Source organism: Cyprinus carpio, chromosome B15 (assembly GCF_018340385.1).
Source record: "Cyprinus carpio isolate SPL01 chromosome B15, ASM1834038v1, whole genome shotgun sequence".
NCBI classification, from domain to species: Eukaryota; Metazoa; Chordata; class Actinopteri; order Cypriniformes; family Cyprinidae; genus Cyprinus; species Cyprinus carpio.
The window spans coordinates 10,852,012-10,865,855 of NC_056611.1; the positions used below are offsets into that span (position 1 = coordinate 10,852,012).

The 13,844-nt window shown below is 43.9% G+C and overlaps 1 protein-coding gene across 1 annotated transcript in view; it reads right to left on the reverse strand.

Annotated features, from left to right (window-relative positions):
* Window positions 1-1,587: 1,587 nt before the first annotated feature.
* The window catches only part of scn4ba (sodium channel, voltage-gated, type IV, beta a), a 30,107-nt gene continuing 17,850 nt past the window's right edge, over window positions 1,588-13,844 (reverse strand). The window contains exons 2-5 of the mRNA XM_019119836.2: window positions 6,763-6,926; window positions 6,433-6,652; window positions 6,184-6,313; window positions 1,588-4,307 (exon numbers count right to left, since the gene is read on the reverse strand). Coding sequence (XP_018975381.1) covers window positions 4,214-4,307; window positions 6,184-6,313; window positions 6,433-6,652; window positions 6,763-6,926 — 608 coding nt within the window. The 3' untranslated portion in view covers window positions 1,588-4,213. The remainder of the gene's footprint in view (window positions 4,308-6,183; window positions 6,314-6,432; window positions 6,653-6,762; window positions 6,927-13,844) is intronic.

The following is a 13,844-nucleotide window of genomic DNA, read 5'->3' on the forward strand; positions in this document are numbered from 1 at the left end:
TGTGATTTTTCCATTGTCAGACTTGGCAACACTCATGAAAACTGAACATATAAAATAAAATCTAATTCAAAAATACAATAACAGTACATAATTAATACTAAAATACCAGTAGAGCACATGGCGTAGAATGTTGTATCCCCACAATGCAATGTGCACAACATGACACAACTCCCTTTTCGGTCGGATTGATTTCCCTGGAATTATTACTGCTAGATTTAACATAAAATTGTATTAAACATGAAAAAATATGTTTTATTTAACAAGATGATAACTTGATTCCTTTTACTGAATTAAATGTAAGGCTTAATTCAGTCATGTGACAAACGTGAAGCATATTGCATACTGTTCTACATACTATTTTTAAAAAGCAGACAGTACTCAATATAGACTGCGCATTATGCAGTATGCAGTATACTTTGCCATTCCAAACATAGCCAGTGTGACTGGAATCCTTGATTATTTAAAAATGTTGGAAGTCTTAAAATCCACTAGAGGGAGACAGAGCGTCTTGGAATGTGTTGGAGCACACAGCAGTCCTCACACTCTCTTGGCTTGGCAGTGAGAGTGAGTCACCCAGGCAGTGAAATCCAGTTGTTTTGAAATCCATTATTTTGTAAGTCTACTTTACAAAAGGTCAATCTGTTCCTAAATGGGATCAGATCGGAGAGAGCCAAACTCTTAACTGAATATAGTACGAGGATTTTAAAAGAGTGCAGGATTTTGCTTTTTTATAATATAAATCAGACATATCCCTTCAGTTTTCCCTGCTATAACCCTTCAGATCCAGAGAGAAACACAGCCTGATGTGTGCAGATTCATGGCTCAGTGCTGCACTCTTAGGATACGGTTCACACTGCAACACTGCAGCTATGCAGTCTGGTTTCAGTGATGCAGCTCGCCTGCCCAGACATTACTAACCGATCCCAGAGTTGGCTGATCTGAGCCAACCATTCCAGCAGACACAAGCAACCAGACCAAGATATCTATGCATCAATACAGCTACACATTACACCAGTGGTTCTCAACTGGCTGCCAACCAAAAATGGATCACAGGTCAGTTTTTTTTACAACACAGACGGAATGACAAATACTAAATGCATTATTCTATCAAAATAGGATCATGCAAAGAATTCTGTGGCATTTTGGCAAATCTTTACCTCCCACTCTAGTAAGACAGATTCCAACATCGACAGGTTATGTGTCTTTCGAAACCATGAACTAAACTGAATTAAATACTAAATTTGGAGTCTCCAGTTCATGGAAATATTTAGTCATTTCAATGCATGATTCTGAAAGCATTATGGTTTACGCCACTTGATGTCCAACTCAAAGCAAAACCGGTTGAGAACCACCTCACTATTTCATTATCAATAAACATCTGATTCAAATAAGTGCAAAATATTTAGGGGGAGAAAGATACATAAGCAAGGCAGAACAGGAGTTAGGTTAACATAATAACTAAAAAATAGCTAAATAATAAAAAAATGAAGCTCTAATAAAAGTTCGATTTGCACGTTTTGCATACAACAGTCCATTCTCGAGAGCCTAGGCACTCATGTATTAACTTTTTTTTTTTTTTTTTTTACATTTTTCCTTTCTTTTTTTTAAAGTATTGCTGATCTACGTAATCTCCTTGTTTATGTGATCGTTTCCTCATAAATACACTATCTGCAAATGACAAAAGGCAACAAGCTTTAAGAAGCATAACATGGTAAAACATTCTGCCATAAATGAATTAAAGAGGCAATGTGAATAGCTCGACAACTCTAACCACATTATTGTACAGTGCATCTGACAGACAGAGCGACACCAAACCCTTTATCCAAATCATGGCTGATTTTAACACACATTTATGGATGCAGTTCAAAGGAATTCATTGAAAACTTCAATAAATACTTGAATTTCAAGCTAGGATTTCATACCGCTCTGTCAAAGAATCCCAAACAGTTGAGATTGCCAAAGCCCCTGATTTCTAAAAGAGTCAAGTGATTTGGAAGACTGCTAATATGTGCACATACAAGAGATATAGCCATTCAAAGAGTCAAAATATTCCTGTTCCGCTATTCTTAATATCAGAGTTTGTATATCATTCGTACTTCGCTCTACATATAGATTGAGCATTCAAAACACTGTTACGTATATCTTTATGAATAAAGTGCCCAGAAACGACCCCTCTGAACTCTGCCATAACTACAACCACTGTGTACATTCATCTTTGGGTTATGGCGGAAGACTAGTAGAGTTTCATTGCATTTTTTTTTTTTTTTTTTTTTTTTGCAGCGTAATCGCAAAGTGACATTCATCGCATGTTATGAATTTGTCAGTACATTTATACTTAACCCAGATATGGATATGAACGGGAATTGTGCATTTATGGGGTTTCCGATACAAAAGGAAAGAGGAAGACAAACGTAACAAGATGGAAGCAACAGTAAATCATCCACCGTTCCACTAGCAGTTCTGTTTTGGCACTTGAATCTTAAATAACTACTGAAAGATTTGGAAAGTTGGCTTGTTTTGATAAACAGAGTTCGCGTTGCAGCTCCAAAACGTCTAAGAAACAAAATCCAACAAGTATTTTCCACCATTCATGTGTTTTCTTGAATTAGCATCAAGCTAATCTTATCTATGAGAAGTTTTGAGAGGTTTATGCTAATGCTAGCCATTGAGATGCAAGTGAGGAATTACTATTTATTATAATTTGTCACAGAAGTCGTGTGGCTTTGTACGATGATATGAAAACGTAAGTATTAGCACTGCATCTGTGAGGATTGGTGGAGTTTAGCACACTGAAGTGGCTAGCTTGCTAGTTCGGATGCTAAATATCAACATTAGCAGTTAGCAACAATATTGTGTCCTGTGAAGTTTGGATGTCATGATAAGCTTTACCAGTTAACTACAGTGGCCCTTCATGCCTGTATGTTGGATACGTACAAGATGAACTGTGACGTTGTATACGACAAGCACAGATTGATCAGTCATTTAAGAAGAGACAGGAGAACACGATTCGGAGAAATGGATACATAGTACTCTAGATGTACTGTATAAAATCGTTCACATGCATTAGGAAAAGTTATTGGTTATTGAAAGCAGCATCAGAAGATCATTCATTTTCTACAGGGAGTTGGTTTCTGTAAATTATCTATATATTTTAATCTTTTTATTATCTAAGCAATAATTTTTTTTTTTTTTTGGTCTTTTTTTGCTTTTTTATGTGAGCATTGTTTAATTAACTTATTTGTATAGCATTTGAAGGCTCCCAGGAAGCATGTGGAGCTTGAAGCGATAACAGGCACCTGTGTTTTATCTAAAGCAGAAAAAAAAAATGAAAAAGAAATAAATAGAATAAACCGTGCTGGGCTGGATGCTGGATATACACACCTTATCTGCATCTCTGGTAAGTCCTTTTATTTTTACTTTCTTTTAAACAATGCTTTAGCCATGAAAAACACTCTACACAACCTTATTTTCGCACACAGAATGTATGTGTTGTAATATCAGCATTGCCACAAGGGGTGCTATTGCATAGAGTGTGTTTCTGCCCTTCAAGTGCACTCGCATCCTGCTCTTTATGACCTTAATGTCACTTGTAAAAATAGTGGGAGCGGTTAATAATCAGACTCGGTTAGCTGCTTGAATTGGTGGTAAACATATTCCAATTTGAAGAGGCACCCTTGGTTTTTAATGTGTAAGTTGTTTAGTATTTTCCAGAAAAGCGTTTCTGTGTTTGTTTTGTTACTGACTTGTTAGCGTGTGAGAGATTCCACCTCGGGAACGTTTGGAATGCAGTGTGAGGATGTGTAAAGTTGCACTGGAAGTTTACCGCAAACATTTTATAATGTGGGTCTTGTGCTGTCGAGCACTGAAAGGATATGGCAGTTCGTGAAGAAGGCAGTGTGTGTGTGCTGTGTCTCACAGACAAGAGCAGAATGCAAGTGCACCGAAGCGTCTCCAATCATCTGCTTTCCCAATATCTTTTTATGCCTTTTCAGTCCAGCAAAGGGTGTGTGATCCAGCCTGCAGCACTTAGTATTTTTCCTCAAGCACAATCTAAAATATATATTTCCACATATTCATATGTAGCATTTATTTTTTATTTTTTTGAGATAAAGAGAATAAAACGGTCCATTGTTATGACTTTCTTTCATTCTTGTATGACTATGTATGCATGTATACATATGCTCATATATGTATACACACACACACGCTCTTTTCATGCCTTTGGTGTCGGTTTGCTGTCTGCTTTGGATCCCGGGAGGCCATTTTCTGTATTGTCATTCCCTGAAGAGCTCACAAGGCACTCTTTACTATAAGAAAAAGGGGGGAAAAAGACAGACATTAACAAATAAGAGTGGCCATAAAACAATAAATAAATAAATAAATAATAATAATAATAATAACAATAAAAAAAAAAATAATAATAATAATATTCCAAGAAAAAAAAAAACTTTACATTTTTTCACTCTAAAAAAATATATGAACATTGAATATTAAAAATGTAATTTATGTGAATGTAGACATCTTAAAATTTAGGAAAATATTGTTTTTATCATTTCAGAAAGTGATCTTCACAGTTGACGTTCCAGAATAATCCATTCAAGTGTTCAAATATAGGTTAGGTTACAATGAATCGGACAGAAGAAACAGGGAAATGTTGTCCTAAGAGGAATGACCCAATCACCATTACCCAGAATGCCTTGTTATTGGCATTTACTCAAAATGTCAGAATGATATTTATTGGCATTTGCTCTGGTCTCACAGGGGTTTAAAAACTGTCAAAGTCACAAGACAAGCACTGGACCCTAGTGGGTCGCTTCTGTTAGTGTGCAGCACACATGCCACCATTTACAGAGAACAGAACGGAGCATGACTCTGCATATTTCTCCCTGCTGTAGCAAACCCCTGCCCATTATAAATGGAAATGTTCTATCTATCTGTCTGTTGGTCAGTCTGTAGTGTTGGGTCCGAGCCCACCTTGTCAATCCGAGTCAAGTCCTAGACTTCAACCAATTGAGCTTGAGTGGAAGACATTTAAAGAGTTTTTTTCCTAAATTTTATGTTGTTACTTATGTTTTTAATCTTCCATGTTCACCAAGACCACCTGAGTCCGTCTGAGTCCAAGTTTATTCGTAACTGACCTATCGGTATGCCCCTCCCCTCGAACGCAGATGAGCCAATGGCAGTCAAGTATCAGTTGCATGGGGAGCAGAACTCGGACATCTTTAGGTTTCAGCACCATAAAGAAACATTGGAAGATCTGAAGCTTTCATAGGTTTGATGGTGTTTATGCTACTAAAATGGAAAAATGATGTGCCTGTGGTACTTGTGACACTGATTCAAGGTATCCTGAGAGGATGGGCAATGATTTATTTTATTATATTTACTAAACCCAAGCAAAATGTCCCTAAGCATTCAACCCCAATCCCAATGAAGACAAAAACGTTCATTTTCTGGTTGTCATACACTCATTAAGTTACAATTTTCATCTGCCCAAGCAGAATGTTAATGTCATCCTGGCTAAAACCAGCTAACGTTAAAATTAGTGAGTAAATAAATGAAGGTCTACATTTCAGAGCCTCTCCATATTAAACTAGTTAAATGTACTAGTTAAACGTATTCTGCGGTAAATGAACAGTGTTGATCCTGCATGTTGTCATCCGCGATCGTGACGACTGTAACATGAGACTTCTCCCACTTGCATTGTGACCTGTAAACCCTCGCTTTGAGTTACCCACCATATTTATTTTTAAATCTTTTATAAATCCCTCCATGGAATATTTAATTCCCAACTGAATGGTGGCCCTTCTGTGTCCAAAATTGTGCAAAAACATTGTGGGACAAGGTTTTTTCACACTGACAGCTGTCATTGTGAGACAGTGAGCAGCTCCATTTGTTTGTCTGAGGGAGCAACAGTAACTAAGGGGGGGGGGGGGGGCTTATTCTAACTGTCTATCAGATCTGTCCTATCTATCTATCTATCTATCTATCTATCTATCTATCTATCTGTCCGTCCGTCCGTCCGTCCATATGTCATGTGTCTAAGAGACCAATTATAGTATCTAGTAGCAAAGTATCTGCCAAGCATCTAATTAGAAAGCAAGGGCAGGTTGAAATTTGTTCATTTGTTTCAGCTTTACAGTTTCATTCCTGTAGAGTTTTTTGCTCAGGATAAAACTGACTTACTTCTTCTCCTGGACCTTGTTTAGAATGGCGAGGACTACAGCTTTCACTACCATGATGAGAATGATCAGACCTATGACTCCACCAAGCACGGACACAATGATGAGGGTCAATGTGTTGTCCACCTCTTTCACTGTGAAGACAAACACGTGTTGAGTTGATCTGGGTGGGTATAACACCAAGCATAATAAGAAAAGAACAACACTATTGTTTAAAATGAGGCCCTTTGTAAAATGGAGAGTGGAAACTCACATTCGTCCACTACATAAAGAGTGAAAATTGCACTATGGTTGCGATCCTTCTCCTTGGGATTGCGGGCGAAGCAGATGTACTCGCCCTGGTCCTCGAAGGTGACGTTATGCAGTAAGATTGAGATGTTACTCTGTTTGCTGGAGCCGACAAACTCCACCCGCTCATGATAGATTTTCACATTAGGTTCTACTCCTTCTGCTGGGATGATGGCCTCACAGAGCTGAAGGAAAAGATAGTGTCATTAGAGAGTATTTGAACAATTAATCCACACCATTTTTTGCATGAACTGCATGAAAATAAGTGTGCTTGAGAAACGGTTGAATATCTCACCTTAACAAATGTCCCATTGTCTTTGAACTGCCAGTTGAAGTAAAGGTTTTTAATGCCAATGCAGCTGGCATAAGTGCAGGGTAAAAGCACTGAACTTCCATTCATCACTTCTATAAAATGGACTTTGCCTGTATTCACCTCCAGTGCCTGAGCATACCACACTCCTGAGAGAAATGGAAGAGATGAGCACAGATTATCAAGCCCCTTTTTATTCTAACAAGAACAATAAACAGTGATTAAAAGACATGAGTATGTTTTGAAATACATCCCTGGATATTTGTGTGTGCATTAAAAAGCATTATAAAGCAGTTTATCAATTGTATAATAATCAAATACTCAGTATTCACATGCAAGCAATAACCAAATGTCCTGTGTATTGTGGTTCCTATTCATTAAAGAATCCTAAAAAAATTAAATGTATCACAGTTTCCACAAAAATATCTTATAGTACAAGCACAGTTGTATTCAATATTAGTAATAATAAGAAATGTTTCTTCAGCAGCAAATCAGCATATTAAAATGACTTCTGATATGTCACGATCTCTAGCTGGAGTGCCCGTGAGCTTCATTAGAGGGCACTCCATTCCAGACTCTTGTCACTTCACCCTGGACTCCATTTCCCATAATCCTTTGCCAGGACTCCTCATCAATTGCAATCACCTGTCTGTCATCACCTCATCAGTCTCGCACTATAAAGGTTGCACACATCCACACACATTTTGCTGATTATTGTTTAGCCTCTACCCTGTTCCCTGTTTTTTTGCTTTGCCTTGCTTCCTTGTTTTTGACCTTGGACTGTTTATCTGGTTCCTCTTCAGGAACTCGAGCTGCGTCAGTGACGCTTCGGGGAAACGCCCTCAGCGTGACCCGCTCTGAACCACGTGTGTAATCAGTCCAATGGATGGGCGAGATGTCATAGGCGGGTGACGTCAGAGACCAGGAAGCTTAAAAGCAAGTGCGGCGAAGCCGGCATTAGCCTTCTGTCTTCAGCAAGCGCTCTGTGTGTGTCAGTTGCTATCTGTTTGTGAGTCTTATTTAGTGTTGTTTGTCCACTGATAAGATCCATTTGTCAAAGACTTCAATCAAGAGAAGTCTTGGGCGAGAGCAGGCAGCGTCCAGGCTGTGTGTTTTCCCTGCCCGCAAAGAAAAAGGGTAGGGACACACGCAGTTTGTGTGTTGTCTGCTTGAGAGTGAAGCGCGCAGAATCAGCTCTCGAGGGAGTTGACGGCTGCGATGCGAGCATTTTGCTTCACTCTCAGAAGGCTCTCTTTGAGGAGGGAGCCTTCACTGGCGTTTCTCGCAGTGCCAGCCCCGCTTTCGCCGCGGCAGAGCGGTGGTTGCGCTCGCGGGTTTCGCTTTCGGATCCGCTGGAAGGAATGTAGACGGGCAAGTCCCTATCTTCTTCCTTAACCACCAGATCCGGCGCCCGCTCTCAGAGTTTCGGAAGCCCGCGTTTGCGGTACTTTCTCCCCGATGAGAGGGCGCGACGCTCTTCCTGTCTTTCTCTGAGGAGATTGATGTGAAAGGCGTCGATGAGCTCGCCAGTTGCACAAGCATCAGTTACACAAGCAAGCATATTATAATGAGCAGCTTTAATGAGGAGTGGAGCTCGCGCAGTCGGCTCTCTGGGGGCTGATTGTGCTTTTCTCGCTGTTAAGCGCTCCGCTCTCACCGGGCACGCTCAGAGGAGTGTGTCCGTGCGTGATATCAAGCGGTTGCGGTCCCGCTGCTGCTGAGGCACGGCGGCGACCGAGATCACGGGAATCGCACATGATCTGGCGAACGGGTTGGAGTCGGCTCGTCCTATCTCCACCCGTGTTCACTAGATCTAGAGCTCGAGGTTTGGAAGCCCGCGCAACGTGTATATTTCTTGGTTTCGTTTGATGTGTATCTTTCCAGACCGTGTTTACTCGTCTGGTTATTGACTACATTTAATTCTGAGGAATAAATTGAAATATTTATCTGACTATGACAGTTAGATGTACAGGGGCTCCTGGGTTGTAATTTCTCGAGTGAGAACACGTGTTTACCTCTCTTCCTCTGAGGAGGTTGAGGCGGTCAGGGGCTGCTGGGCGGAGCAGTCCCAACCCTACTGTGTTCCAGCCCCTCGCGCCGGGGGTGTCACTTCTTGTACTCCGCTGATGCTAGAGTCAGAGTGGCGCTCTCAGGCTGAAGGCTTCTAGTGGAAAGCGGTTCTGCGGACCGTCATTTTCGCTTGAGAGCCTTCGTCATAACGTCCTGACGCATAAGGCTTAGGACTTTTTGAGGGCCAGCTCCCTCTGGGGAAGAGCGGTGTACACCGCATTACACGGTGCCCATCTCTCCTCAGGGCCCTCAGGAGATCGATCTGCCAACCCTGCCAGTGTTCCAGGGCGCAGCGATCTCCGGCGAGCGCTTCTCTCAGTTACCGCCCGGAAACGTAGTGGTGCTAAGAAGCTCGCGATCTCTACGGAGGTCCCTAGAGCAGCTAGTACGGTCGTCCCCTGCCGGTCCGCCCCTTCAGGGCACCAAGCTAGTGGCTCTAGGCGCACCAGAGGCCAGTCTCGCGAGACTGGTTCCCCTACGAGGTCACATGGCAGTATGGGAGTCCCTGCCAAGTGTACTTCATGGGGTCCTGCCCCGAGCAGGATCTGGTCTAGTCTTCCTAGCAGACGACGTGGGTCTGAGGACCGTCGTTTTAGAAGACTTCAGCTATGAGAGTCCTGATGCTGTGGCTCAGGACCTCAGAGGGCAGGCCCCTCTGGGGAAGAGCGGTATACACCGCATTACATGGTGCCCGTCTCTCCTCAGTGCCCTCAGGAGATTGATCTGCCAACCCTGCCGGTGTTCCAGGGCGCATCGGTCTCCGGCGAGCGCTTCTCTCATTAACCGCTTGGAAACGTAGCGGTGCTAAGAGGCTCGCGACCTCTTGGGAGGTTTCCAGAGCAGCTAGTTCGGCCGTCTCCTGCTGGTGCGCCGCTTCAGGGCACCGAGCTAACTGCTCTGATGACACCAGAGATCAGTCTCGAGAGGCTGATTCCCTTAGTAGACTATTTGGCAGCGTGAAAACTACTGCCAAATGTGTCTCAGTGGGTCCTGCACACTGTAGTGAGAGGCCACAGAATCCAGTTCGGTTCTCTTCCGCCTCAGTTCAATGGGGACCTTTCCACCTTGGGGGGCCCAGAGCAGGATCTGGTAATGGAACAGAAGTAGACACTCTCCGAGGACGGAGGCCATTGAGGTGGTCCCTCCTCCCGTTGCAGAGTCCGGGTCCTACAGCCGGTACTTCACTGTTCCGAGGAAGGATGATGTGTTGTGTCCTATTTTAGATCTGCATTTTTTGAACCGCTCAGTCAGGGGACTGAAGTTCAGCACGCTTGCACAGACCAAGTCCGAGGACTGGCGTGTCACGATCTATCATAAGATGCACTTCTCCATCCTTCCTCATTGGAAGTTCCTGAGGTTTGCTTTTGGGGGCAAAAGCCTACCAATACGGTTCTTCCTCTGGCCTTGCACTCTCACCCCACGCTTTCACAACTCAACCACATCGAAGATTGGTTGATATTAGCTCGATCAGAGCGGTTGGCGGTTCGGCATCGAGATGTCGTTCTCGCTCACATGAAAGAGATGGGGTTAAGACTTAACGCCAAGAAAAGTGTGCATTCTCCAGTACAGAGAACCACTTATCTGGGCGTGGTGTGGGATTGGACCACGATGCAGGCACTTATGTCACCTGCTCGGATCGAGTCGATCCTCACTCCAGTCGTGAGAGTGAGAGAAGGCCGGTCACTCTCTGTCAAGAAGTCTCGGAGATTGCTGGGTCTGATGGCAGCTGCGTCCAACGTGAATACTATTGGCCTACTGTACATGAGATCCCTACAGAGGTGGCTCAAGACCAAGGGATTCTCCCCGAGGGGAAACCCACTTTGCATGCTAAAGGTCACGCGGCGGTGCCTACGTGCCTTGGACATGTGGAGAAAGCCTTGGTTCTTGTCTCAGGGCCTGGTGCTGGGAGCTCCTTGTCACCGCGTGATGCTAGCGACGGAGGCGTCCCTCACCGGCTGGGGTGCGGTCATGAGTGGCAACCCTGCCCGCGGTCTGTGGAGTGGTCGCCATCTTACATGGCATATAAACTGCCTGGAGATGCTGGCCGTGCTTCGAGCTCCTGGACCTGAGAGATCACCATGTGTTGGTGCGCACCGACAACACAGCGGTGGTCTCTTACATCAACCACCAAGGAGGTCTGCGCTCACACCGTTTGTACAAACTAGTGTACCAGATCCTTGTGTGGTCCCAGGACGAACTCCTCTTGCTGAGAGCAGTCCACATTCCTGGGCATCTAACTTGGGAACAGACATCCTGTCGAGGCAGGGGCTGAGGCCCGGGGAATGACGGCTTCACACTGAAGTGATGAAGCACAGTTGGTGGCCAGACTCGGGTGGATCTGTTTGCAACTCGAGAGACATTGCACTGTCCCCTCTGGCTTCCTCTGACTCATCCAGCTCCACTGGGGCTGGACGGCATGGTACAGATGTGGCCGAGGCTTCATCTGTACGTTTTTCCCCCGATTGCTCTGCTCCCGGGAGTTCTGGAGAGAGTGCGCTGGGACGGAGTCCGGCTGCTGTTAGAAGCCCCGTTCTGGCCGTGCCGGGTATGGCCTGATTTCTCTTTTTGACGGCACTCCATGGGAGGTTCCCGTCAGGAGAGATCTCCTCTCGCAGGCGGAGGGTGCGCCCCCGCATGGAGCTTAGAGGCTGGAGGTGTGGTCTCTGAGGAGGCACAAATCTTAGCTTCCAGCCTCTCAACCGAGGTTGTTGAGACTGTTCTCCAATCCAGAGCTCCCTCAATGAGGAAACTGTATGTCTTGAAGTGGAAGTTTTTCACTTCTTGGTGCGGAGACCGCCAGCTCGACCCAGTTAACTGCCCGGTTGGTACAGTGCTGGAGTTCCTGCAGGCCCTTCTCTCCACAGGGTTGACCCACTCCACCCTGAAGGTCTACGTGCCGGCCATTGCGACCTACCGCGCCCCTCTCGGTGGCCAGTCAGTGGGCAAACACCCTCTGGTTACATGTTTCCTCTGCGGTGCGTTGAGGCTAAGGCCTCCGGCCAGAAGAAGCTTATGCTAAGCGGTGGATCAGGATGCTATCCTGAAGCCTCGAGTCCTCTGATCTCCCCTCTCTTGGGGGTCAAGACTCACTCCTCTGAAGTTTGGCCATTGGACGGGTTGTCCCGATTACTGTCAGGGCCTGACTCCTCCTCTTGCTTTAGCTGTGCAGTTTCCCACACTAGGCAGAGATTTGTAAGTCTGGCGGCGTGGGCATTCTCGTTCCCCAAAGCGTCACCGACGCAGCTCGAGTTCCTGAAGAGGAACGTCTAAGGTTACGTATGTAACCCTGGTTCCTCGAAGGAACGAGACGCTGCGTCACAGTGCCACACTTCCGGCATCTCTGCCCGCGCTTGCTTCATCCATTTGATGCTAATGCCGGCTTCGCCGCACTTGCTTTTAAGCTTCCTGGTCTCTGACGTCACCCGCCTATGACGTCTCGCCCATCCATTGGACTGATTACACACGTGATTCAGAGCGGGTCACGCTGAGGGCGTTTCCTCAAAGCGTCACCTACGCAGCGTCTCGTTCCTTCGAGGAACCAGGGTTACATACGTAACCTTAGACGTTTTTGATTGTTTATACCGACACTGATTCTCTGCTGCCTGCCCCGACCTCTGCCTGGTATTGTTATTGTTTCAGGATATCCCTTGACACACTTGACGCTGTTATCTGAATTCTGCCTGTCTGACCATTCTTATTAAACATACTGCAAATGGATCCGAACGTCTCCGACTCTGTTACAGATGGATTATGTGGCATTGAGACTGGAGTAATGATGCTGAAAATTCAGCTTTGACATCACAGGAACAAATTACATTTCACAATATAATAAAACAGAAACAGCTATTTTACATTGTAATAATATTTCTAAATATTTTACAGTTACTGTATTTCTAATCAAAAAAAATTGCAGCCTCTGTGAGACTCTTTCAAAAAAAAAAAAACAGTATACTGTATACAAACTTTATATTTATTTTATTTAAAAAAGATATTTGATTTTAAATAATTGTATTTTTTTGTATGTTTTTATATATTACAGTTTTTTTTTCTCTCTCTCTCTCGCTTTGGTACTATTTTCACATGTAAGGTGTAGATCAAATTCAAATCTCTTAGTACAAAAGTCCAACTTATAACATTGTTAGTCATTATTTTAAAAACTGATCTCATGCTTTTATTGCAATTATCATAATCATTGTTTCAAAACATAATATTATTGTAATATATATTGAGAACATTTGATTCAATCACCAGGGCCCGGTTCCCCGATAACGCTCACTGTTAGCGCGCTAAGAAGACTCGAAAGATATATCTTACCAAAGTTGTTTATGTTCCTAAGTGTGTTCCCCGAAGTGTCCCTTAGGAAGCGGCTTAACATGCTGCCTCTTATGTTCCACGTTACAAAGGCGCTGTCCCAAGTGAAGGTGCTGAATTAGTTGGCATTGATTGCTCAGGAATCGATTTTCCAACTTCACACGAAGGTGCATTACGGCATTAAGAAAGACAACACGTTCTATGCAAAAGAAACATTCCTCAAATTATTCTAGTAACATTTATTTTAACAGTTCAAGTTATCCGTAAAATATTAATTAAATTATCAAATTGTCAGTAATATGTTCACATGATATGTTGTGACGGGTAGACGAACCGGGTATCCCTAGCTAACCATCCATACTCCTTATCCCGTTGTGCCACTTGTGCCGCTTCTTGACATGGGTTTGACGACTTCTAAAAATTATGTAATACACTTTTATATTAATGGTAAGGAACTTTACAATCAGAATTCCCCGGATTTAATCCCCGGCATGGCACAGAAGGGCGTTGGTAACAGTGTGGACGCACCTCCACACCGAGGTCTTGCTTAGGCCATAGCCCTCTCCCACGACCTCGATGAAGCTCCCTGTAGCAAAAAACCTTAGCACTGCAAGCAGCTGGACTTCAGGGCTTAAAGCAAAATTCTGCCGCGTTAGCCTGGTAAGCGCAGGTCTGAGAAGGTCCAG